At 46.9% G+C, this 25469-nt stretch overlaps 4 protein-coding genes and 2 long non-coding RNA genes across 6 annotated transcripts; 2 read left to right on the top strand and 4 right to left on the bottom strand.

Annotated features, from left to right (window-relative positions):
* The first annotated feature begins 1435 nt into the window (after window positions 1-1435).
* LOC120900946 (short-chain dehydrogenase/reductase family 16C member 6) lies at window positions 1436-11843 on the top strand. Its single transcript, XM_040308584.1, has 5 exons — window positions 1436-1889; window positions 7683-7800; window positions 10693-10928; window positions 11004-11165; window positions 11227-11843. Exons 1-5 carry the CDS (start codon window positions 1734-1736, stop codon window positions 11527-11529), a joined length of 975 nt encoding a protein of 324 aa, XP_040164518.1. The 5' UTR covers window positions 1436-1733; the 3' UTR covers window positions 11530-11843.
* On the bottom strand, window positions 11781-13667 carry LOC120900944 (chitinase domain-containing protein 1). Its single transcript, XM_040308582.1, has 4 exons — window positions 13080-13667; window positions 12805-12985; window positions 12136-12739; window positions 11781-12076 (listed from the first exon to the last, which is right to left on the bottom strand). The coding sequence occupies exons 1-4, from the start codon at window positions 13347-13349 to the stop codon at window positions 11935-11937; spliced, it is 1197 nt and encodes a 398-aa protein (XP_040164516.1). The 5' UTR covers window positions 13350-13667; the 3' UTR covers window positions 11781-11934.
* A 20-nt stretch (window positions 13668-13687) lies between these two features.
* Window positions 13688-21372, bottom strand: LOC120900949. Its single transcript, XR_005739264.1, has 3 exons — window positions 21021-21372; window positions 13849-13966; window positions 13688-13776 (listed from the first exon to the last, which is right to left on the bottom strand). It is a non-coding gene; the product is annotated as an uncharacterized LOC120900949 (long non-coding RNA).
* Window positions 16271-23568, top strand: LOC120900945 (chitin deacetylase 1). The gene is made up of 5 exons (XM_040308583.1): window positions 16271-16547; window positions 21083-21155; window positions 21369-21541; window positions 21756-22750; window positions 22826-23568. The coding sequence occupies exons 1-5, from the start codon at window positions 16490-16492 to the stop codon at window positions 23102-23104; spliced, it is 1578 nt and encodes a 525-aa protein (XP_040164517.1). The 5' UTR covers window positions 16271-16489; the 3' UTR covers window positions 23105-23568.
* Window positions 19335-20228, bottom strand: LOC120900948. Its single transcript, XR_005739263.1, has 2 exons — window positions 19878-20228; window positions 19335-19798 (listed from the first exon to the last, which is right to left on the bottom strand). It is a non-coding gene; the product is annotated as an uncharacterized LOC120900948 (long non-coding RNA).
* LOC120900947 (U6 snRNA-associated Sm-like protein LSm7) lies at window positions 23125-24660 on the bottom strand. Its single transcript, XM_040308585.1, has 2 exons — window positions 24442-24660; window positions 23125-24358 (listed from the first exon to the last, which is right to left on the bottom strand). Exons 1-2 carry the CDS (start codon window positions 24454-24456, stop codon window positions 23993-23995), a joined length of 381 nt encoding a protein of 126 aa, XP_040164519.1. The 5' UTR covers window positions 24457-24660; the 3' UTR covers window positions 23125-23992.
* Between the last annotated feature and the right edge of the window lie 809 nt (window positions 24661-25469).

Here is a 25469-nt window from a genome sequence, read left to right as displayed (position 1 = left end):
TAAAGGTATGCAATCACGTGATACGATGCTTTATTGAATGGAGTGTACTACAATGCCTTCTTTAATGTCCAGCCGTTTATTAAGTTTGCCATGAAAATTGGTCATTTAGCTAAATACATTGAGAGCTTAATGTCCCTCAAACAAACTGACTTATGAAAAGTGCCGCGATGCTAACCAAACGCTACTGGCGTGCTAAATTCATCATCGAACCGAAACCAAACCACAAACCGTCTATCTCCCTAGGTTGTACGTTGACCCTTAATAAATTAACAGTTTAATGTGAATCTAACCAACTGCATCTTGCCTGCTGTGTGCTGCAGGTTAACCTCCAACGCCAAATAGGAACGGTGCGCCTCTAAACCCCCACCGATGTTCTGTGCAGTGAACTAGCTTGGGTGGTCATCTTGCGGTACACCAAATGTGAAGGATTTTCACACCACAATGGCGCTACGCACTGCGCCACATAACCTTTGTTTGTGCGTGTGTGTGTTTTTGTGTGTGTGTATGGTTGGTTGGCGCAATGAGAGATTATGAAATGGTCAAACACATTCAACGTCTTGACGCTTGACGAACCTTTCGGTATGATCTTTGACTTCAGCGTGACTGCGATTTATCAAACTTCATCATAAGTTACCCGCAAAAGCTTGCTTATTAGATAGAGGAGACAAAAATCCGGATGCTGTTTACGTGATCGTGATCGTGAACGGGATTCTATCTACCACCAACTCCCTAACCACCGTAATATGGCGCTTTCAAAAGTGCGTCTTCATTAGCATAAGACCGTCTGGGGCCGTCTGGGGACAATCGAAACCCTGCAGTTTTGGCCATCCCCTACTACCAGCAAACCGGTCCACTTTAAGGCATCTCTCGGGATGGACCGAGCATCACAATGCAGAGTTATGGAATGTTCCATAGGACAACACTACGATCGGCTCTGATCGTATCTTGCATAATGCCGTCCCGTAGGTTTTTATCAACCTTTGCCGTAAGCTGGACGGCAGTGAAATGGTGGAATAGTGCGTGTCTGTGAGGTCACACCGCGTCCGCCTGCTACCATGCTTGGGACAGTATACAGAGGGGTAAAGAGTTTATGTTTCGGGCCTTCCGTGGCCATAATGAACTTGTTTGTATTGCATGCTGGGTTACCATTGTTAAGCTGAGAGGAGGGTATGGGATGAGTGGATTAAAGAGTTATGAATAAGCACATCTTTCGTGGAGCGTTGCGGACAATTGGACCAGCGGGCAAAAAACGGTACTCAACCGTTTCGACGAATCGGAAAGGGTAGAAAAAAAAAGAAAGCTCCAAGCACCGAAGTGGTGCTTTCTACCGAGGTGGAAGCCAAGAGGTTGACCCGATTCCTAGCTAGCGAGTGAAGAGAACACGGCGAACCGGGAACAAGAGGTTGCCATTTTGTGAAGCTCAACGGCATTTGCTGCTCATTGTGCTTGTTGTTCGTTTGTCGGCTAAATTAAAGTGTTGTGTGGTTGTTTTGTTAGATACATTTCTTGAGCAGAAAGTTATCTTAACAAAAGTGCGTTGCATCTTTGCACAAGTGAGAGTGTAACAAAGTGAGAAGAAAGCAACTCACTACGCATATCTAAAAATACAAAGTGTTCGGGTCGGTGCTTGCTGTGCATTTCAGTGGGATGATTTAACGATCATCTGAAAGTGACCCCACGATTTTTTTTTGTCACACCTCTCCCCCAACCCCCCTCCAAACAGAGCCGCAAAAATGGTGCTACGAATGCGTGACATGCTGTACGAGAATCCGCTCGATCACTTTCTTTCCCTGCTGATCGATCTGCTGATCTTCTTCGCGAAGTCCATCTACTACACACTGGAAACGATCGTGCTGACGCTAACGCCGTACCAGTTTCGGAAGCTAAAGGTAGGTGGTGGTTAGGCATCGATTGTAATCGCCAATTCGCTCCAAACTATGCGTGTGAAGAAATGTGCGATCGTATCTCGTATCGCGATCGAGGGGGGTATCAAAACAACATTCAATCATTCCCTCTGACCTTGTTCAGGCGTTGAACACGGGAACGTGTGCTTAAACTACAAAAGCGTAATTGAGATGAGATTGTGCGTATAAATATGTAAAAAAACAGCCCTCCACGTGTATACTTCACTGTACGTGGCCTTGGAAACATATACAATTACCGCAATGGAAGATGTTGCTTTTACGCATCACTTGACGAGGTAACAAACATAATGATGAGACACTTGTGAGGAGCGACTCCATGCGTGTACGTAAAGGTTAACTGTTATCCGTCTGTCATGTGTAAAAAGGTGAAGTATTTTTCCAAATTTCGTATCTCAATCAACGAACCATTCTTGTGCGTAATACAGCACGACCTTGCTTGACACACACTCTGGAGCAATTATTCAACCCACCCAAGCAGACGCGTTAATTTATTCACCCTAACGAACGATCTTCTTCTCAATGATTAGATTTGCATTCAGTCGGCTGACAATAGAGAATTATTACTCGTCACGTTTTTTCGCAACCTTTCATTATTGCAAGCACATTCTATCGCGTTATTGCTTTAACGTGATAGGTTGAATGCGCAAGTATTATTTATTAGCAGATAGAAGGCTCTCAAGTAAGCGTTTGAGCTGTTTGCATGTAAAAAGTTTCTTCAAAATTTACAACACTCTCGCAAAAAGGTATGTAATGCGAAGCTAATTTGAGGGTACTGATCGACTGCACAGTGAGCCACACACATTCGCTACACCGGCGACGGACGCAAATGCACCGTAGCTGCATCGGAATGGGTGGCCTATTAGCGTAGTTTTGTTTGCAGCGGGCAGCTTTCACCGCGAATTAAACCACCAAACGAATGCGATTCGATGTGCACCGCCAGTTTGTGGGGGGAGGGGAAGAAATTCGATTAAAATCGATGGATTGATCGTGCCTCTATTTTGAGCTTGTTGCTGCAAGCGATGCGATAAGAAGAAGTCTCAACAAGAAGTGAAGCAAAGGCACGTGATACAAACGTTTTTTCTTTTCTTATTTCAACACTTTTGGGGAGGGGGCTATAATGATCGCCAGAGAAGCGAAAGCCATCCAAACAAGATCAAAATTCACTCTCTAGCATTATTATTATTATTGTTCTTATCAACGGGAATGTCAACAGGCACACGCCACACGATGCCGACCTACTGGAGAGCCTACGACCCAAAAACATGAGTTCAGTGAAAAGTGAAAATGCGAATTCTGGCTTCTGGCGGCATGCGACCGGCATTCAAACGCACGCCTGGGAACCATACCAGAGATGCTTTTGTCTTTCGCTGTACCATCGTTTCATGTCGAGCGATCACCGGCTGGACCGGTTCTACATGAATAATAATGTACGACCCACGATCGATAGCGTCGCGACAGGATCGTAGTTTGACGGGGATTCACTTCACTTGTTTACCATTCTTTTAGCATTTCGTTTCACCTCTTTCTTCTCTTTCGATTATTTACGGTTTTGTTTATCTCAATATTTTTTTTTTGCGGTTTTTGTTACTTTTACTATTTTTTCTTTCTTTCTTTTTCTCTCTTTCTTTTTCTTATTCGTGAAGGTGAATTTTAACTTATGTAGCTACCCTTTACTGTCCTTTTACTGTCCTTTTTATGCAATTTGCATGCATTCAGAACACAGTTTTGCTTTCTCTCTCTCTCTCTCTCTCTCTCTCTCTCTCTCTCTCTCTCTCTCTCTATCTCTATCTCTCTCTCTCTCTTTCTCTCTCTCTCTCTTTCTCTCTCTCTCTCTCTCTATTTTTCTTTGTGCTTAAAATAACAGTCAACGGAGAAGAAGAACTAATAGCGAAGAACGTTGGCACGTGTTTGATATTAACGTGAACTGGTCAGTTAACGCAACTTAAAAGAAGAATGTGAAGCAATCTATAAGAATGAAAACGGTGTGAAGTGATTGGGCACGACCTATAGGGATGCATTTCATTTCAACAACAATGTACCAATGCTACTGTTGACGTTTCTTGTTCACTCCAACGAAAGCCCCGTAACTGGGGCATGGCTTTGGGCGATCGGCCAAAGCGAAATGGTCAACAAATGGAGAAGAAATTAGCGCACTCGTCACACATTTGCCATTAACCCATCACCAAAACGACACTCGCTCTATGGAAAAGAAGATGCAGCAGATTGCAGGGAGGGTTATGTTTTTGTCACATGAGATGAGGAAAGAAAAATAAGTTTCTTTTAATGCCTTTTTTACTATGCGAAAAGCAACAAAAACTAATCTTTTTGTGCATCACCAGTAAAGGTAAAAACGCTGCTCGTTTCTCATCAATTAATTAGCTTGGCTGGGGTGTTTGGGCAGATTCGTTTCACTTCATTAACTGTTTTGCTTTGGCCATCGAATGGATTTGATCATTAGCGAAGTGGTTGGGACAAACAAAAACAATATCTCTCTCTCTCTCTCTCTCTCTCTCTCTCTCTCTCTCTCTCTCTCTCTCTCTCTCTCTCTCTCTCTCTCTCTCTCTCTCTCTTTCTCTCTCGAACAGATTAAAGATCGGATTCTGAAGGTTTCTTTGTTAATTGAATTTAGTTTTAGCATTACACCACGTTGCGAAATGCAGCAACGATATGAGAAAGTAAATGCGTAATATTGCTCCCGCCGTCAAACTCAAATGAATGAGAATGTGTATAAATTTCAAATAGTTTTTGCGTTTTGTTTTGCTTCTTCATCTGCCTCTCCGTTGCAGCTTCATTCGTACGCTCGAACGATTTCATTAACAATTCCATCCCACCCAGCGGGTTTGTGGAGTTTGTCTTGTCCACCGAATTTTACGCTGTTTTCTAAGCCGTTGCATAAACCGGGGCCCCACATGTCGTTGAACTCGCAGGCGCACACGTGTCAACCTCACCATCACCTTCAACATCTAAGCAAAAGAGAAAAGGCCGTACAACGATCATAGCCAACTGATCGGGGCGATGATTGGGGATCAAAGCGAATTTCGCCTTATGTGTCACCGTTTTGTTTCACAAGGGACAGAGATACACTAAACGGTGAGCAATAATTAAGTGATCGTTGATTTGCGTTGATTAGATCAATCACCACCATGCGATCGCCACCATCGAGTGACACAGTGACAAGCGGTCGGGCCGGGACAATTACGGGCGCCATGTTTTGCCGGAAACTTGGTGCAGTGGTGACGGGAATGGAGGGAAGTGTACGATTTTAGCGTGTGTTTTGCTCTGCTTTCTGCTCTTGGTGCTCTGGTTACTTAACCAGGAGGAGCGTAGCTAGAGGTTTCAAAATAAGATGCAGCTGTTTTTGAGCTTAAGTTGATGAGGTTAATGATCTTCGTTTCGATGGTAGGGTAATGTGTAAAAGTTCCTTCCTGGCGAAGTGAATTTTAAACAACGTTAACCCCTCTGCCATTACAGCAACGACTTATATAAATGCGTGGAAGTCACAGTGCTGTAAGAGTGAGTGGAAGCAACAAAACAATCCCCCCAAACCAAAAAAACTGCACACTTACATTCACGCCAAGGCTGGCTGTACTTTAAACTCTCCTCCGGGCGTATCTCCTTGAAGATCGTTGCAACAATCGCACCCTTCCCTTGAGACTTTTGGGACAATTGCTTTAGCGCCCTAGGGTCCATTCCCTTTTCCCCATTTGAAGCGGCATGACATCAGCTACCACGGAACACTCTCTCTCTCACACACACACACATGCTGAAGCACCTGAAATGGAACCGGTTGTGCTTTTTCTGTACCGGCACTACTTTTCGTGTATTATTTGTCGACCAAATGTCAATTACATCCGAGCGGGCGAAAGTACTTTTTTCTTACGCTTCACGAACGAAACGGTGACCCACATCTGGCTCTCCTCGCCGTCAAAATCGTGGTGCGTTTTGGGCAAAATTGAATAAATTTCGCCCACCAAAATAAACGAAAGACTTCAACGAGCGCGAGTGAGCGTTTGCAAGCGACGAACCCCAAATTTTGCGGCGAAATACAGCTTTAGCGGTGATGGTTTGAAATTACCATCTCCATCCCCATTTCTTGTGTCCCGTGGTGATCACGATCACCGCGGCAGGAGTGCACTTTCTCCTCCCCGCCCCCTTCAGTTAACACTAATAGGCAATTACGCGCGACACGACGACATAAACCCCGACCGCTGGCGCTACACAGACCCGGGTGACACGTGCACACTTGGGGTGTCTCTGCGGTGACTTATTAAAATCGAATTATCTATTGCGTTCGAACGATTTGCTTACGTATTAGCACTCCAGGTGTCTATGGAGTGAACCACGACCACTTTACGTTACGGGGCAAAGAGGGGGCAAAACCTCGTCTTCATAAGCCTCATCTTCATCATCTTCAAGTGCAAACAGTCGCTGTGGGTGTGTGGTGCAGTCTTGCAATTGAACCATCTTGCAGCTTACAAACAAAAGCAAGGGCGCTAAAAACCACACGCATCACGTCATCACGTATCCTCCAGGCTTGGCGGACGACCGCACCAAAGGTTGACAAATTCGCAAACAGACAGACAGACAGCGAGCTCTCTTACACCGTTGTTTTGCTTCGCCTCCGAACGAACGATCGCTCAAGAAGCTCGGGAGACACCCACTTCGGTAACACGGGCCATTGTACGTACGGGCGTTCGAAAAAAGGGTTTGTTTGACAGGCCATTAACAGGCCGCGGTACAGGAAACGTATCGTACGTCGTAAGTCATAAAAAGGCACTTTAGTATGAGACACATGTACGGACCCGCTAGCAGCACCCGGGCCAGTAATGAGCTGTGTATGGTTCAGCCTTTCCACAGAACAATTGAATCGTTTCAAAGTGGCTTTGGGTCGTTCCAAAGAGTGTTTTTTTAAAGAATGGATTAAGTAAGGTTGCGGTTAGCATTTTTTATGAATTTTCTACCCCATCTAACAGAAGTCCAAACACGCTCGAGCGGTTTCATTTGTAATTAGTGACATGGCCAGGGGGCCTTTGCAGCACCGGCACCAGTCAATCAATCATCAATCAATAGTTGGCCAGTTCAGCGGAACATGTCGCAGCGAGTCACGGGCGAGATAATGCAATAAGATTACCGAAGAAAATGGCCTGTGCTTAAAACGGTTGCAAGAGACAATCGAAAGCGTTCGTAGTCTTTAAGATTGCGGTGAAATGGAAAGCTTTGCTGAGTAAGCAATTTTAATTGCACCAAACTTTTTCTACGAACAACGTGATATACCGTGATCTTGATCAGCATTACGATCACCCGATAACGTGTACACAAACACACACACATACACACACACAAACACATCCTTCTTGTGCGGCACCACGGAAAGGTCAACGCAAAGCAAATCCATCACATCTTCATTGGAAATCATTCTTAACGACACAGCCCTTCCTCTGCAAAGTGTGTCATGTTGACATGGTATGACTGTTTACTTTGAACCCTTGTGCTCGTTTACCTTTTTACCCCACCCCAGTGTTTGGGCAACAGTTTCATCCTATTTACCACACCCTTTTGCGCGCACACCCCAAAAAGCGCAAACCCACACTGGGGGACGATCGATTTCACTGCCTTCAGGCGTTGTTCAGGTGTCTTGTGTTTGATGGTTGCATTGATTGATTTCCTTCCCCATCGTCCGTTTGATGCTTTCTTCTTTCATTGATTTCTTGCCTTCCCTCATTCACTCTAACGTGCCGCTTGTTTCATCATTCGCAGGACGTATCCGGACAGGTGGTGCTGATTACGGGCGGCGGTGGCGGTGTGGGCCGACAGTTGGCACTGAACTTTGCGCGCCTCCGAGCCCGCGTCGTCATCTGGGACATAAACAAGGATGGTAAGTTCGTTGCGCCGGGGGGAGGATTGCTTGTGCATAAACATAAGCTTGATTCATACTTTTTCGGGGTGCGTTCCGGGAGACTTTCAGATTGATTTTTTATTCCGATTTGATAGATTGCAGCATTCCGGAGACGGAAGCTTTGGGAAACGTTTGGGATGGAGAGGGAGTTTTTGATTGATGTTAATCGGCGGACCACAAGCTATTGAAGAGAGCCGGTGCGTTGGAGCAGTGCCGGTGCCAACTGTGATGATGACATGCGTGAAGGTGTGAAGCAAAAACCCTCAAGCATAATCTGCACGGATGGGTGCGTGAGATGATAGAGCAGCCCCGGGCAGTCGGGCGCCTTTGGAGATGCCAATTTTTGTGGAATGAAAATTTTATGAGCATTTTAATAGGTTTAGCAAGCAATACGAGAACCAGACACATTTCCGGTTAAAGAACTATAAGGAAATGATAACAATGTCTTCCATTGTTCGCGAAGTCTGTCTTCTGTATTTGCTACTTGGATGGTTTGTCCATCTCCATGGGAACCTGACTGTTTTTAAATGTCACTTTCCTCTACGCAGTTTCTGATGCTACCCCTTGTTGAAATACCACACCATGTCGATCTGACCAGCTGCAGCCTCTCCACTTTACGCAACGCCGATACCGGCAAGACACTATGGCTGCGAAGGACGCACTTTATGAGCTAGCGGCCAACTCCGTCTAAAGTTTACGCAAAACTCTTATACCACACACCACTTTCGATTTGATCAAGTTTCACCGATAACCGCGGCACACCATGCGCGGAAGCGGAAGATCTAGCGATCGCGCAAAAAAGATTGGCCCCTGCCGAACAGGGAAGGCTAATTAAATCGATGATACTATGCAAATTAGTTCGTGCAAAATGTTACGTTTGGCGAAACTGTGTCAATGTCTGGGCTTTTATTAGACCACAGGCAGGGTTGTTGATTGATTTGGATGTGATTTGGTGGCCTTAGAAGATCAGTCGAGGATGGTTTACTAAAAACTAAAAACTCCCTGTTTCTTTCATAACTCATTTCAATAATGCTTGCTGTTAAACACGTTCCGTATCAGTGCCGGCATGTTTTATCATGTAAATTTGCCGGCTTGATTTCTAACGTCGATCTTACAGATTCCAAGGACAAAAGAGATTATCTGGGAAAAATACCTGTTCCGATGAATCGCGAACTGGGCGAGATTTGTTGAAATTTCGCCACGATCCTTTTCAACGAAAGAGAAAAGGAGATTACAAAGTCATGCTTTTTTGTGGCACTATTTAAGACTAAAAAGGCCAATAAAGACAAGGAGATCAACATGGTGTGGAGCTCATCGTATATGAAAAATAGAAAAAAAAGCATCAAATGCGTTTTTTACTCCCCCAACGAGCTGTAAATTGTTTTTGGGCAGTGTTATTTAACGGGTGCCCGCCTAGGTGGGCGACCCGTTAAGTTGATGATCGTCAATATTAAACTTCACACCTGATCGTCAAAATGGTACCTTCCCGTGGTTTAATTCGTTTTTAATGACTTTTTCTATAATTTCTACCTATTCACATTTCACATTTGTAAAGTGTGATGATAGTGACCAAGTGATGATGCGGGTAGAAAAATACGTTTCGTTCGTTACTTCATTGTGCAACGAAGGCTCTAATAGTATGATGCTATTTTTCACAGCACTTCATGCATTCCAAGAACTTAATTTAATACCAGCCACATTCGCTTGTCTGAATGAAATCATCAAACAAGAACCAACAATAGACCGGAGCTTGCCTGCATGACGCCATAATTTCAGGCCCAGAAACCAAGCCAAATGACCCATTAAAAAACTATTATGTAAATAGGCATTTAAAATCAAAATCAAATTTCCCCCCGTTTCTGTTCACATCCTGCTCGCTAGGCAACAGCGAGATAGGATCCAAAATCAATGCAAATCGTTAAATTAATCAACATTTTACGAAAAAACCGAACCATAACCAGGTTGGACCGTCTCCAAACGGGCTCACACTATTTGCCAATATTATGCAGATTGAGCCAAGTGAATAGAGAAACCCATTCTCAGTTACGACAATCACCAGCCCAGCTCCGGATGCAACGGAGACACAAGGCACAAGGAAGGTCCACCGTCATCGACGGGCAGGATGCAACAAGTCTAGACCCTCGACGGATCACCCCGGTGTGGAGCCCCCCGATTGGGTAAACAAACACACGCACGTCCCGTCGCGAGTACCGTGTGTCACTGAAGTGACGCTGAAGTTTTGTTTGTCTAGCGCATGTGCCTCGTAGCGACGTTGGAAGCGAGCGGGGACAGCATAAAATTTGCATAGCGACTGCTCCAAGCCAGTCGAGATGAAGCGATCAAGCGAAGCGTTTTAATGGATATTGGTTATGACGCGAGAGCAAATAATTACACCCAATGCTCACAATGCTCCATTAGCCGAGTCGCGACCGCTCCATTATCCGGCGTGGCGTTATCGGAGCGGATAAAACGGTTACCTGTAACCAACGGAGAGTGGCCTTCGGGTGGGGTTCGGGGGCCTACAAAAACATGGCGCAAAGATTAGTGAAACCAAACCCCACTTCATGCCTTTTGTCAATCGTTTAAAGACGACATCGCTTACCTCTTTACTTGAGCTGACCTTCGAAGAGACGGTTTCAGCTATGACACTTTGACTAAACGCCACCGATGATTCAATTTTTCATGTTAAACCATCCCGCCCGTAGGATGTAAAACTATCTTGCTGCCGGCTAATGTTATGCTGCCTGATTGATTGCTACCGGGGCCATTCATTTATCATTCGATCACAGTGTTAAACACGTTTTTGTTGTCTTCCATGCCATGCGGGAACGATTAATGGAACATTTTTCTTTTCTCACCCTCTTCCGACAGCACTGCAGGGCACGGTGGACGCCCTGGAGGCGGAAGGTTACCGCTGCCGGGCCTATCTGGTGGACATTTCCGAGCGCGAGCGGGTGTACGAAGCGGCCAAGAAGGTGAAGCAGGAAGTGGGCAACGTGCAGGTGCTGATCAACAATGCCGGTATCGTCGCCTGCCGCACGCTCTGGGATCTATCCGATAAGGCCATCGAGAGTACGTACGCCGTCAACATTCTGTCGCACTATTGGGTGAGTATTTCTTGCGGTGGATGGCCAATTACTCAATCGTCATTGCATGCTACAAACGGCTTCTTTCCGTTCTAGACCACACGTGCCTTCCTGCCGGAAATGATGAACGGCAACAGTGGCCACATCGTTACGGTCAGCTCGGTTACTGGACTGCTCGGTACGTACGGCTGCACCGATTACAGTGCGACCAAGTTTGCCTGCGTAGGCTTCCACGAGTCCCTCTACTCGGAGCTGAAGGTAAGGCGCCTTCTTTGATTGACTCTTCTCAAGCACTTCTAATCTTCCTGCTCCCTTGCAGACTCATGGTTACGACAACATCCACATGACGCTGGTGTGTCCGTACTACATCAACACGGGCATGTTTGCGGGATGCAAGCCGCGCCTGTTTCCCATGCTCGAGCCGAAGTACGTCGCCGACAGTATGGTCCGCTCGATTCTCAAGAACGAGGTGAACTGCACGCTGCCGGACCACGTGCGCATGTTCCTGCCGCTCAAGTGTCTGCTGCCGGCGAAGATGTGCTGGGAGCTGATGTACCGCGTGGTGAAGGGCCCGGAATCGATGATGGGTTTCCGTGGCCGGGGCAAGGCAACGGCTGGTTAGGGCATGGATTCGCCAGTGGGCGGGGCCCTCTATCGTGTCTCCCCCATCTCCGGCGATGCGTTTATGATCAGTTTTAACATATTTGCTCTAATTGCTAATTGTCATCTACTTTTTAATTATCGTATCACATAAGCACCAACCGAACGGCGGCATGTTCCGACATTATTCTTCTTATTTCGTTTAAGATATGCTCGAATAATGTATCATCGAAAAAGATAACAGAAAGAAGACAGAGAGAGACAGAAACAATCTGAATTATTGCTTTAGGGCGCTATCGTTGATAGTGTTTTTTTTAGATAAAAGCCTTATTCGGATGCGCTTGTGCATGTTGTTGCTTTAAAGGTATGCTCTAATATCCGAAATAGAGAACATTTCCAACATTGGTTTGGTAGGCGATAGATCGTTTTAGAAAAGGTCATAAAAATAGTCCAACCCTTGCCCGAGCTCCCAGATCGAGATGCCGGTGCCAAGCTCGCGGGCCAGCTTTAGCCTTTCGTCTATGGAGAACAGTGTCGGATAGAATACCATATGGCGTCCGTTGGAGGTTCTGACAAAGAGGAAACGCAGTGAATAGAAGAAAAACTGACATACACCCGAAAAACTTACTTCACTTCGAAGAAATTCTCCACATCATGCTCGTCGTACGTCAGATGGCCCTTCAGGTGCTTGAGCAGGGCCAAATATTCGTGCGCTACAATCGGTTGCCCACCGTTCGGAGTGAAATCACTTCCGTACATGTTCAGTCCGACCAGAATCTTGGCCCGCTTCTCCCTCATCCGGTCCACGCCGTCGGGGCAGACGTGCTGTACGGCATTCCGCACCCAGTACAGTGGGGCATTCGCTCCCGGTCGCTGGACGCTCGAAAAGTCGTACGTCATTAGGGAGAACGCCGTGACCGATGGTTCGAGCGCTTCAAAGTGCTTGCGGGAGAACAGGTCGTACGTTTCCTTGCGTGCCGGCGGAATGACCAGGATGCAATCGTACGATGCAGCGGTCAGTGTGTTGCATATTTCCTCCACCAGCCCGATCAGATAGCTATCCTCGACACGCGCCGCCAGCTGTGACCAGACTTCGAGCACCAAACCATCGAACCGATGCTTCCGGGCAGTTGCTAGCAGCAGTTTCGCGACGATGGTACGTTCCTCCGGGTAGGTAAGGAGCTGCGAAAAGTCCCGATCGGTGAACTTATCGAACAGAACGCGAGGAATAACTAAAAATAGGGAGAAAGATGATATATAGAATCCGTTTACGGCATGTTTGTTAGTGCCATCCTACCTCGATTGTTGATCGTTGAGCCCGCTTTCTTCACGTCCTTCACCCACCCATCGTCGATATCGTGTACACCGGCTACCTCGTACTTCTTCGGACCTTTCCGTAAGATTTGCAGCCAAACCGGTGACACGTAGTCAAATTTAGGACCCCACAATTTGGCCACATCGTATCCATGGTTGTTCCACTGCAAGCGGGAAAAAGGGCTAAACGTGAACGAACTACATTCTAGATAAGAAACATCCGCCCCGCAGACGGCACTTCCCCAGCTCCACACCTACCGGCGTAACAAACCCGAGCACTTTGCCCTCGAACAGCTTTAGTGACGTGTCCTGGAAGTAGGCCGCATTCTCCACGATGATGTCCTTCGCGGACGGTTCTCCCTGCACCAGCCCCCGGTCGTACACGTTCGTTGGCTGGGGGCCAGTTTTTACTTTAAGCTCCTTCACTTTCTTGTTTTTGTTCTTATCGGACGGCGAAAGGGTAGCGAAGGCAACATGGCAAAACAGTGCGGCAAGCGCCACGCATATCACTGTTTTATGTAGCAGCATATTTAATGCACAACGATTGCACACGAGCACGCAGCACCGTGATGAGTGGTGGAGTTTTGGACGGACGTTTTCTTATCTTATTTTTTACCCCGGCAAGCATTCACACACACCGGCATGTGTGTGGGACACAGTTCTGTTGGCTTCGGCTTCCCACAAACAATACTGATTACAGGTGCGATTCAAGAATACATTACTGGTGCGGGTAAATTATGCATCTGCACTTACTAACATAATTTAGGTCTAATTCTTATGGATTATTTTTCTTTTTCGGTTTGCACGCTCCAAGCCGCTAGGGCAACTGTTTGTTTGTAAATAAACTGTCATCGTGACAGCTGATTCCGGCACGGTGGAAGCCCTCCATGGTAAAATGTGTCTGACAATTTTCTTTTTATAACAGCCTATGGATAATTAATATGTACAAAAATATCTAAAAAACATTTTAAAAATAACCAGAAGTGTAAAAGGAAACTCTGTTGTGGAATTAGTGAAAAATTCTCACCATTTCATTATCGCGCAATTTGAGCGACAATCTGTCAGTTGGTTTGTTTACATTTTCGTTTTCACCAACGGCTTTTCATTGCAAGCGAGCCTCGCGAGCTTCATCCCTGCTGCTACTGCTGATGATAAATTTTTATACGGAAAACGTTTGGAAAAAGCTTTGGTACGTTTGCAAAAAGATAAAAATGTCGGAATCAGACAATAAGCTACATTGCAGCGATGTTAAACAAGACCAGAATGGTCTAGAAGACGTGAAACCAGATCCACCTGAAGGCAAACCGGATACGGATACGGTATTGTATCTTTTCTATATTTTCTTACGAATTTGTAATACTCTAGGTTTTCCAGTTTCTCTTGAGGTTTCCGTTTTCATTGAAACATTGCACATATTACTTCCTAACCTCAGATTCTATTGCGTTAGTAGAGCTGTGGTTGATTAACAAGACAATTGTTGTTGGAATAGTTTAGAGAGGCTTTGGCTCCAACGGAGTTCTTTCGCCTCTTATTAACAAGACAATTACATTGAACAATGGAAGTCCCGATAGACAGGACTCCAAAACTGAAACATTATTAATATATTCCCCTTTTTGGTATTTGTTTAGGAAATGAATTTATCTGGAATTGTCTCAACCGCGCCGAACCTCTAGGAATGTGACAATGAAACGTACTTGAAACATCTCGAAGAGTTGGTCGCTCTTGTACCAAACAATATGATGTCACATCTGTACAGAATTACTAAAGAAATATTTTCCTAGGCCAAGGCAGGCAAGCTGACGGAACATTCTAGAATAGTAAAAAGTTAGAAATAATTCCAACAGTTATTCTTAAAATGGTTAACTCGAACCTTTGGACTAGGACAACAACCAGAGAGTAAAGCGATACGTTTCCTATAATCTGAAAATATGTTGAACCTATTCAGGGTCTTTTGGAGAATTGCGCATCGGACTCATATACAGATGTCATTAGAGCGAATGCATTGAAGCAACGTTTCACAATAATGAAATAGAATTGTTATAGAAATTACCAATCATCATTTGCATTAATTCGTTTCTTTTTTTGTGAAATAAAATTAAATGAAAAGTGAAATGAGCACTGAACCAGATTCGAAACATGCGAGAAAACGCATCGCTGGCAATTAAACCACTTTGGTGGCGCGTCACGACGCAACCGACGCTGTTTCCGTTCCCTGACCTACGGCAACGTGCAAAATCTTCGTGTGTCGTGCGCTTCTCTCCAATGCAGATAAAGAGCTGGGACTTGTGAGAGAAATTAGACACGTATGGGACACACAAAGATTGAAGAATCTAATTCAAAGTATCGTAAGTAATATTCTAAAATAAATAAATGCTACTAAAAAGAGGAAATGTTTCGAAATATAACAAAGACATCGTCTCACTACAAAAAAGCAAACCACCCCACACGGAACTAGCACCGGAACGAATGTGAGCACCAGCGGAAAGGAAAGTTTCATCTCTTCGCTCTCGCAGCATCGTCGCTGCTGCCGTTTGCTGCATATCCCGCGCGCGCCTCGACGACTTTCTTTGCGCCAACGCTTCACGCTCAGAGCGGGCTTGCGCCATGTGCCGTCGCAGAGCAGAGCATACCGCCCGTGCCCGTGCGGTAGATGGAGGATGATGTTATAAAACTAACGGTTTAATTGAAATGCTCCCCCATTTACCGGCGAGAGATCGGAGCGTGCGCACGTGCTTCAACATCGGTGCTGCTCCCTGCGTGCGTGCGCGTGTGCTTTGGTGCGCGTTTTGTGTTCTTCAAGTGGTTTTTTTGTGTGAACAAGTAGTAGTGCTTGCTAGTGGACATCGTTCTTATAGTTCCCGGAAAAGAAAGCGCCTGCGAAGGTCCTAGCGTTGAACGGTGCAAGGGAAAAAAAACCAGTTATTGCTACGGTGCGTGCGCTTTTTTTGCGCTCCAAGTGAAAGGAGTGGCAACAGGATTAGAGTAAAGAGAAGCAACAGGAACGTAACCGTCTCCTCCTCATCCCATCGGAACTACACGGCAGACACACAGAAACATTCAACCGCCCACCCCGAAACGCGCGTGTTTGTGTGTGTGTGGGGCGCGCGGTGGCGCGTGCATGGTGAAAGTAAAAGTGGAAAAGTCGCACAAAATCGGACCCGCCAGCAGCATCGGCTGCGAAACATAACCCGCCCGTGCGATTCGGCGCGAGTGATACGCGTTTTTTTTTTTTGCCCAAAGGCGGTTCCAATCGTTGCGTTAGGTTTCAGCCAGCCAGTGGAGGAGATCGGCAGGATCGTGCCGTTTGTAGAGTGGAAAGTGAAACTGTGAAAGCTTCCAGAACGGTTGTGTGCAAGAAGTGCAAGAAAAGACGCCAGCAAAACACGTGTCCGCGGGACGGCCGCTCATGGCCGGTGATGATGGCAAGGTGGTGAAGTGATACATAATTTATTGTACCAGTTTTACTGCATCCAAACAACAACCATCGATCTTGGGCCCTCTCTGGGGGTGCACACTTCGTCAAGCGATTGCGCGCGCGTTTGCTTTTGGATGCTTCTCTAAGGAAGACGACCATCGGAGCGGTGACATCGGAAGACCAGAAGGAGAGAAGGAGCGTAACGACGCACACACACAACAACAACAACAACAACAACAAAAAATCAACCGGAATGGGTCTATTTTTATGCTACACGCTGCTGACGCTCGCGGTCACTTTCACTGGAAATGGTAGGTTGATGGGGCAGCGCTGGGTCCGGGATGGGATTATCTTTGCATAGATCGAGCTCTAGCAGTGCGATCGAACGCCGTCTAACAGGTAGCAACAGCGGGCCAATTCGTTTTCGGTGGAAAACTGCATCCTGCTGCAGTGCATAGACACACAGCGAATCGAAGGTTAATGTAGGTCACTTTTCTGCACAATTTGTACCCGTGGTGGTGGGGAGGAGTTTTCTCTACTTCTACCTCTAACGCATGCGATACCCGCGAGATACATGCGAGTGCAGTAAATGGATCGTAAATTAGGACCCCGGGAGAAGGGGGGGAGGGGAGAAGTCGCGCTGTTCCGGTGGGATGGAATTTTAGAAAACTCACCCATAATGCTTGCCAACAGATGACGGGAGAGCCGGACCCGCACGAAAAGGGGAGCCCGGAGCGGGAAGGCTAAAAAGTGCATGCATGCAACGACTAGCAGCCACATCATTTCGCGCAAAGAAGTGTCGTGGGATTTCGATTTCAGTGCAGGGCAGAGGGATGGGAACCGGAGCAAAAGAAGAAGGAAAAAAACTAAATACACCTGTTCCATGCTGCAGGAAGAGAAACTTAAAACCCTCCCTCCCTCTAAGTGCAGCGGCAGAAGTCAGCAATAGGCAGCCGGAAACGTGGGGTGAGAAAATGCGTCTTCCTGCCGGTGCTGCGATTGAATCGAATTGAAACGCACCGAACGGCGGGAAAAGTGTTGGCGAAAAAAAGGGAAATGGAAAGGCCAAGGCACACACACACAGTCGCGCCGGGTCGGCAGGGTAGAGTTGTTTATGTATACTCGTGTTCGGGATGTTGTTAGCCATAATCTCGTAAACAACAGGAAGACGATGCTGGACGCCGGCGGGGAGTGTGAGCTGTGTTTATGTGCAATCTTGCAGTACAAGCAGCGCACATTTGGTTTGAAACTATAAACAAACAGTTAAGCTACACACGAGCTAAGTGTCTAACAGAGGAGCTGTTTTCAAATTTTGATAATTTTTATAATTTACAGGGCTTTCTAAGAGGTCTTCATAGTTGTGGGACACTTACTCGACTATTTCCTATGGGAAGTGAACTTCATATGTTGGAATTTGGACTCTATGTCACTCCTATTGAAATAAGCTCTTATGGAATTCTAATTGAATTTGCCCAACATGGGTGCTATAGAGTCCAATTCCCATTACATTAGGTTCATTTCACGCAAGAAAGAGTCAATAAAGCATCCCACAGCTATGAGAACTTCTGGAAATCCCTGTAAAGATACAAAATCACATTAGTAGAACCTCTTCATTTTAGTAACCCCTTCTATAAAATATTTATTTATTAAACTGGTTTGACGCGTTAAGAGCTAACAATTGGCTTCCAATATGCCCAATATGCTTCAAAGTATCAAAAACTCTTCATTACTGAACCACTAACGAAACACCTGTTCGTAGAGCTTCCCTCAGAGCGAAGTCTCAGTTACGAAAGCCTAACAACCAACGAGATCCATTCCATATGATCTCTAAAAAACCAACTAGATGGTTCTACTCATCCACAAGGAGTCTATTTGCAAAACAAGCTTCTCTTTTGGGGTGCTGCATCACCGCGTGTCTTATTACACCAAGCAAGAAAGCAAGAAATGCATTTCTGCACACAAAAACGGCAAAACAACCTGTTCGACTCAGTGTATACCGCTAAAGTGTTAAAGTAAACGAGAAAAACAAACTCGGAAAATTGCTTACAGAAGCAACAGCAGCAGCAGTGGCAGCAGCAAAAACACCGCCAACCAGAACCGGCCACAGCGGCTCGTGACCATAATTAATTAATGAATCGTTAAAGTAAACGATCGACTGTGCGCGCGCGCCCGCTGCTACGGTCGAGAGAAGAGGAGAGCCCGGGATCAATGAAAAACAAAGAGAAAAGCTAACGAGAGGGAAGAAAAACACACCGCACTCGACTCAACACAACAAGCCTGGAAAATGACACTCGCTCGCCGTGGAAAATCTGGCTGCGTGTGGGGAGATAAGGGACGAGGGAGGGAGCACGATAGAAAGGCACTGAAATGGCACGAACGAACCAACGTTGAAAGGAGGAAGAGTGGTGTATGGGATAACGAAAGGGGGAGGGGAGGAATATGAATGTAAATCAGACTGGAACCATCGCACCATCGTGTATACTTTTTCCTCCCCGATCAACGGTATTTATGACGGTTTCCAACGGTTCCATCCAACCGATGCGTTCGAATCGGCCGCTTTCCGTCTCGAAGCCCGGGGAAACCAGAAGACCATGGTGACATGGAAAATTGAATTACAAATTCATTTCACCTGAACCTCCCCGTGCTGTCGTCCCCGCTGCTTTTTCTGAAGCGAACCAGATCCGGGGGGACCTGCAAGCCGTGTCACTTAACGGCCACGATCTTTCAACCTGCCAGAGCGGCCCTTGTCGTCGTCTTGCGTGTGGGTTTGCCAGCGGCTGCTGCTACTTTATCATCGTCAACCAAGGCAAGTTGCTCGAATTTTCCACCGCAAAGCCTTCTCCCCGTCGTTTAACGACCCCCCGCAGGGTCTGTGACGCTATCTCCATTTCCGGTTTTAATCGCACAGCAAAACTGCACATTCACTCCACCGTCTCGGTAGGTTGGCAGATGCAGTTCAGACGGGACAAGATCAACCGTGTCCGATAGTGCAGCAACCGCGTCAATGGTCAATGTTGAAGATTTTCCTTTACGATAAACCCCACCACTGCTGCCTTGGGACAGGCTTGGGACACAACAGCTTCTGAAGAGGCGTCGGCAATGTTTTCCCACGGCACTATGTTAACCACTGGGAGCCGTCCACTCGGGAAGACAGGCTTTTTGTGAAAGATCACACTAAGGTTGGGTGAAGTACGTCCCACCAGTTACATTTGAATAACAACAACGCAGTTGCAGCGTCTCATAACTAAACGGCCGGACTGGTGTACCTCAACATCGGTGTGTCACGTGTAATGTGAAAATAGATCCTAAATGCTGCCATATTGTTTGTGCGCAAATCACTTCCAGAAAGGGACAATTTCGTGAGCTGGAGTTAAGGGTCGGTGCTGGCAGAGATGGCATCGGCATCCTATACGCCTTTGGCCGGTCAACAAGTTGTCGTAATTACATGTTTGGGCCTCTCTTGAAGCACCACCTCAAATGGCACCGATGATGGTTAGACACACTTGGTGCGGTTGGAGGTTATCTAATCACAGCACACTGTGTGGAGAAATATGCCGTTGAGCTGGAAGAGTAAATGGGAGAATGGGTTTAGCACTAATCACTAATGACGCGATCTTTAACCTAACACATCGATATCGTACGGCTAAGTGTGCACATGACGGCGAAGTACTCGAAATCGTCTTTTTTTTTGTTTTTCTCGGTATGTCTCCGTATCTCACTTCAAATTGTTGGGTTTTTTGTTGTAGTGCATGATGACCGTGTTTCGTAATAAACAAAAAGTGGCACAAAAAGCCACTTTACACGTACATGTGTTGCACCGGATATGACACAAAACAGCAACAGCTTCCCATTCTCGATTCTCTAACGGCCACACACACACAGACGCACGTACGCGGTTCACGGTTGGGAAGGTTCACGCAATATCCACCAACCCAATCTGCCGCTCAAACTATGCACACTGGCACGCACACGCCTACTGTAATGGATGTAGAAATATGATTGAATTAGCACCAATAAGAAAAAGCGCTCTGTAGTTGAAACCATTGCAGGAATAACAGAGCGAGTACAGTCTAATTAGCATTGCAATGGTGGGACAGGAAAGGCTAAAAAATGAAAGTGACAACAGACGACGGGACAATATGTTCTTTACACAAGAGTTTGCGTACACATTTCAAAAAGCCTAAAAATTGGGGGGACATAAATTCGACATTTTGAAAAGAGTCACACCTTTCTAACGATGACATCACAAAGCTGTATTATTGCTGTATTAAATAAAGCCACCAATTTCTACGGTGGATTTCTGTGCAGCTTGCGCACGCTTCAAATCTCTGTGCGCAACCCATTTTAAACGCAAACGCAATCACATAAAAATGCTCATTAAACTCTTTTCACCACTTCCTTCATTACTATTCCACCCGCCGAGGTAATGCGAATTGCACCACCACCACCACCCACTGGGAGGGAAAATCTTTATTGCAAACGCTACGGATAGCCTCATTTTGCGGACGCGCAATAGGAAACTGCTGCTGTTGGCGCTGTTGTGTTGTTCATCTCCACGTGGTCCTCTCACAAGCAAGAGGCTCCCCGGGGGGAAAGAATCGCATGCTTACGAAGAAAACACTTTTCCATATCGAATGGTTCCACTGTTTGAGTCTTTTGTTTATCGGAAAACTCCCCTTGAAGGGGGGGTCGTTTTATGTGAAAGATGATTGTTTTCTTCTGCTATGCTATGCAAGCTAGTTTAGTTACTCTAAGTACCTTTGTTTCTGCTTTTTATTACTCACCAACTTTTTTGGGGGGTCAATTATCTCTCCCCCCACACTCTTCTTTCCATTCTTTCTTCCAGCGTACGGTGGCAATCTGGTGAAACGGAGTCTCAAAAACACGGTTCTCTGCCTCGAGGATGGACGGTTTTACAGGTCAGTGTCCGCGGTGTGGCACGCATGCACGCAGCGGCTCCTTTGTCTCCCTTTTGCATGTAGGGGTGGATTTGCTGCTGGTGTTTTTTACGGCCCCATTTTCCTTTCCTTGCTGGTTCGAAACCATGCCCGCATGCAGTAGATAGCTTCTCGAAAGCATTCTTTTCAGTTAGAGGAACTTATTTCTTACTTCTTTTTTGGTCCGATCAACAGAAATCCGGACCGACCCGAGCACAAGATGTGGACCAATGCCGAGTGTGCCAAGTACTATCTCTGCCTGGACGGGGAAGTGTTCGAGTTTAAATGCTCCGTCGGGCTGCTGTTCGATGTGTCGCGGCAAATCTGCGACTTTAAGCAGAATGTGGACAACTGCGACGTTACAGCAGGTAGGTCCAGATATCAAAAACACTAAAATGAAAGCATATTTAGGTTTAGAATTTGAAAAACGGGTTTCGGAGGTTCTGCACACATCGAAATGGGAAGCATTTTGCGAGAGGAAGCCTACTTCGATTTGCCGCATGGACGTCCTAGGCTTCGACTTTCATTTTTAAAATGACCGTTATAAATAACCACCCTTTTTTGTTTCGCCTCCCCTGGCAGAGAAGCGCGTTCCAAAACCGCTGCTGGAAAATGCCAAATGTGAGGAACGGTCACAGCTGGGCTGCGGCGACGGGACGTGCCTACCGAACGAGTACTTCTGCGACGGTTCGGTCGACTGTGAGGACGGTTCGGACGAGGGCTGGTGCGACGTGGAGAACGATCCGAACGCGGCCGACCCGTGCGATCTGTCCGTGTGCGAGCTGCCGGACTGTTTCTGCTCCAAGGACGGTACGGTCATCCCGGGCCGGCTGGAGCGCTACCACACGCCGCAGATGATTCTGCTCACCTTTGACGATGCGATCAACTTCGAGAACTGGGAGCTGTACACGGAGAAGATCTTCACGCCGGGCCGCAAAAACCCGAACGGGTGTCCGATTCGGGCGACGTTCTTCATCTCCCACCAGTACACCAACTACGCCCAGGTGCAGCGGGCGTGGAACGACGGGCACGAGATTGCGGTCCACTCGATCACACACCGGGGGCCGGAAGAGTGGTGGTCGCGCAACGCCACCATCGAGGACTGGTTCGACGAGATGGTGGGCCAGGCGAACATTATCAATCGCTTCTCGAACGTGCGCATGGAGGAGCTGCGCGGGATGCGGGTGCCGTTTTTGCGCGTCGGCTGGAACAGACAGTTTCTGATGATGAAGGAGTTTGGCTTCGTGTACGACTCGTCGATGGTGGCCCCGTTCTCGAATCCGCCGCTGTGGCCGTACACGCTCGACTACAAGATGCCGCACGCGTGCAACGGCAACAACCAGTACTGTCCGTCCCGCAGCTACCCGGGCATCTGGGAGCTGGTGATGAACCAGCTCGAGGCGGGCGAGTACACGTGCGGCATGGTGGACACCTGCCCGCCGCACATGAACGGCGAGGACGTGTACCGGATGTTTGTGCACAACTTTAAGCGCCACTATCACTCGAACCGGGCACCGCTGGGCCTGTACTTTCACTCCACGTGGTTCCGCAAGCAGGAGTATCTCGACGCTTTCCTGGTGAGTATTGCTGGGTGCTCTCTACGCGGCAAAAAGTGCTCCGAAAAGTAACCGCTTCTGTCCCGTCTTCTGCAGAGATTCCTGGACGATATGGCAAAGTATCCGGATGTGTACTTCGTCACCAACCATCAGGCGATCGAGTGGATGCGCAATCCGACCACCTCGAACCAGCTCGGCCACTTCGAGCCGTGGCAGTGCCGCCCGAAGCAGCTCGACCCGCAGGAGCAGGCGTGCAATCTGCCCCGCACCTGCAAGCTGCACAGTCGCGTCCTGCAGCAGGACCGCTACCTCTCCACCTGCAACGAATGTCCGGCACAGTATCCATGGATACGGAATGAGTTCGGATTGGACTGAGCAGAGGAGCGTGGCTGTGGTTGTGTTTCGAGTAGGTTGGAATTTATTTACACGAAGAATCAACTCAACACCGATTAGAAGTTAAGTAGGCGAGCTTGGTTGGGGCAACGTCGATCCACAATTGCACCACAACACGTGGCGTAGGAGTTCGAACGTTCCACCATTTTTGTTTTATATGTACTTTGTTGTTCTGTTGTGTTGTGGCTTAAATGCTTCCTCTGTGCTATTTTTGTTTGAGTTATAATTTTAACAACTATTGTTAGCGGTTTGGCCCGTGACCGCGGGAAAAAGGCACCACCGTGGGAGTGTGTGAGTGTGTCTGCGACGAACGATAAAATCAAAGCCCAGACGGGGGCAGTGGGGAAAGTCGTTTTCCACACTCGAGTTCTGGTAGAAGTGTTAGGAGTAAGTTACTTAAGCATAAGTTAATAAATTGATCGATTTACCGATCTCTCTTCCAGAAACTAGTTAAGATTTTGCGTTCGTCTCGTTCACCCCTTTCCACTACATTTCCTTCGGCAGTTCCTTGTTCCTACAACCTGGACCATTTCGGTTAAGAATTTCATGATTGGGGCTACAAAAAATGGAGAAAATGTGAATGTATGAATAGTAACGGAATGGTGTATAAAGAAAAGTTTAACGAAAGATGTAACATAACGGATGAATGGAGCTTTCTGTAACAAATCCTTTGGCTAGTAACCAAAAAACAGTTTGTTGGATGAAAAGAACGATGAGAAACGATGAATTCTTCCGGCGATCCAGAGCTTTCGTTTACCACCGGAAGGAACTGGCTACAATCACAGGTAAGTGCAGCGTGTGGCAGCCGCCTCTCTCTCTCTCGATACACACCACCCGCCGTACCTGCACTGCTTCCTCACACTCCCCGCACTAGCCTTCCTGGGCGATGAAGGGGTTCTGTATCGATTCCATGCCATCCTGCGGACAGATCAACACCACCGACGTGCCCCGGCACACCACCAGCCCCAGGTGCCGCGTATCGTCCGCCAGCTTGTAATCGTCCGGATCGCGCAAAAACTCTATCGTATTGTCCAGCACCAGGTTCAGCAGCGGATCGTAACCCTTCAGCACGCCGGCCGCTTCCCGTCCACCGGCAAACTTGACCCGTATCGTCTTCTCCAGATATTTGCTCAGATCGAGGATGGATTCCTTTCGTCGCTTTTCTTTATTGTCGCCTCCGCCGCCGCCGCCACCACTTCCTCCACCACCACCAGTCGAATTGCCGGATGCCGCTGGCTGTGGAAATGGAGAAAAGGAGCGTGAGAGGGAATTGATTAATTTTGGATCTCTTTGGTACAATGTAAGCTCGCCTATTTTACCTTCTTATCCGACATGATGCCGATCGAATGTAAAATACACCAGAACTTCTATCAGCGCTGAAACTGCAACGATTCGAAGGGGTTTGTTTACAACAGGCGTACGGAGCGGTTTCTTTTCTGTTTGCGCATTTGAGGTTAGCCGAAGCTGTCAACCGAGTGCCCAGTGAAACGTGACAACAATCAAAATTGGAGATTCTCTTTTGAATTTCTAGGGCGTATTTTGATTGGGTTTATCGCTCAGTGAAATTATAAATACGTTCTCTTATTTCTTATTTGTAAATGTTTTTCCAATTTCCCTTTTCTTTGAGAAAAAAAGAATAACTTTTGGTTTGCTGTTCGCCCGCTAGGCACACACGGCTCACGGGGCTCAAAACGTCATGCGGTGCGCGCGCCTCCATCTGACAGCCAGTGTGGCCAGATTATATTGGCAGATTTCGGCAGGAGCACTGTTGAGAACGCAACCATTCAAATTTAATCAATTATTTTAACGATCAATTTCTTTTTACCCTACTAGCATAGAGAATGAAAAAGTGTGCTTCTTTTATAAATAATGTGTGAGGTTTGAAGTAAGATTGTGTGAAGCTATGAATTGAAATGTGCGTTTAATTTGCAATAAAAGTGATAAAATATTTATAAACCAAGTTTGTTGTGTTAAAGTTTTTCTTTTGATTCGGGTGCACCAAGTCCGTGAAGGGAAGCGCACAGCGCGCTAAGAAAGAAACGAGCGGGAGGGGGTTTCAGTCCAGCGCAGCGCAACTCGCTGGAATCAAGTGGGGTACTAATTCAGCGCAGCGCAAGCCGAGAGAAACGGAAAGGAAGGGGTATAAGGAAAATACAATGAAACAGCGCGAGTGAGCGTTCTTTTCAGTGAGAGCGCCTCGTGCATTTTAAAGGCATGCAATAGAGCGCATTCTTTCCGTGGTAGCGCTCCATCCGCCATTTTTAATTTTTAGCCTAAAACAACGGACTTCCGATCCGATCTTATGCCGGACCCCCACTGTGTGTTTCTACTTACCCCTCGCCAGAAA

This window comes from Anopheles arabiensis, chromosome 3 (genome assembly GCF_016920715.1).
Source record: "Anopheles arabiensis isolate DONGOLA chromosome 3, AaraD3, whole genome shotgun sequence".
Classification (NCBI taxonomy): domain Eukaryota; kingdom Metazoa; phylum Arthropoda; class Insecta; order Diptera; family Culicidae; genus Anopheles; species Anopheles arabiensis.
This window is presented reverse-complemented; position numbering and strand designations above follow the sequence as displayed.

Bases quoted from the DNA above. Each gene is read 5' to 3' on its own strand.
- LOC120900946 (XM_040308584.1), top strand. From the start codon at position 1,734: ATGGTGCTACGAATGCGTGACATGCTGTACGAGAATCCGCTCGATCAC. The intron at 10,929-11,003 runs GTGAGTATTTCT...TTTCCGTTCTAG, and splicing joins ACATTCTGTCGCACTATTGG to ACCACACGTGCCTTCCTGCC. The intron at 11,166-11,226 runs GTAAGGCGCCTT...GCTCCCTTGCAG, and splicing joins CCCTCTACTCGGAGCTGAAG to ACTCATGGTTACGACAACAT.
- LOC120900945 (XM_040308583.1), top strand. From the start codon at position 16,490: ATGGGTCTATTTTTATGCTACACGCTGCTGACGCTCGCGGTCACTTTC. The intron at 16,548-21,082 runs GTAGGTTGATGG...TCTTTCTTCCAG, and splicing joins GGTCACTTTCACTGGAAATG to CGTACGGTGGCAATCTGGTG. The intron at 21,542-21,755 runs GTAGGTCCAGAT...CTCCCCTGGCAG, and splicing joins CAACTGCGACGTTACAGCAG to AGAAGCGCGTTCCAAAACCG.
- LOC120900944 (XM_040308582.1), bottom strand. From the start codon at position 13,349: ATGCTGCTACATAAAACAGTGATATGCGTGGCGCTTGCCGCACTGTTT. The intron at 12,986-13,079 runs GTAGGTGTGGAG...TCCCGCTTGCAG, and splicing joins TGCTCGGGTTTGTTACGCCG to TGGAACAACCATGGATACGA. The intron at 12,740-12,804 runs GTAGGATGGCAC...CCCTATTTTTAG, and splicing joins CTCAACGATCAACAATCGAG to TTATTCCTCGCGTTCTGTTC.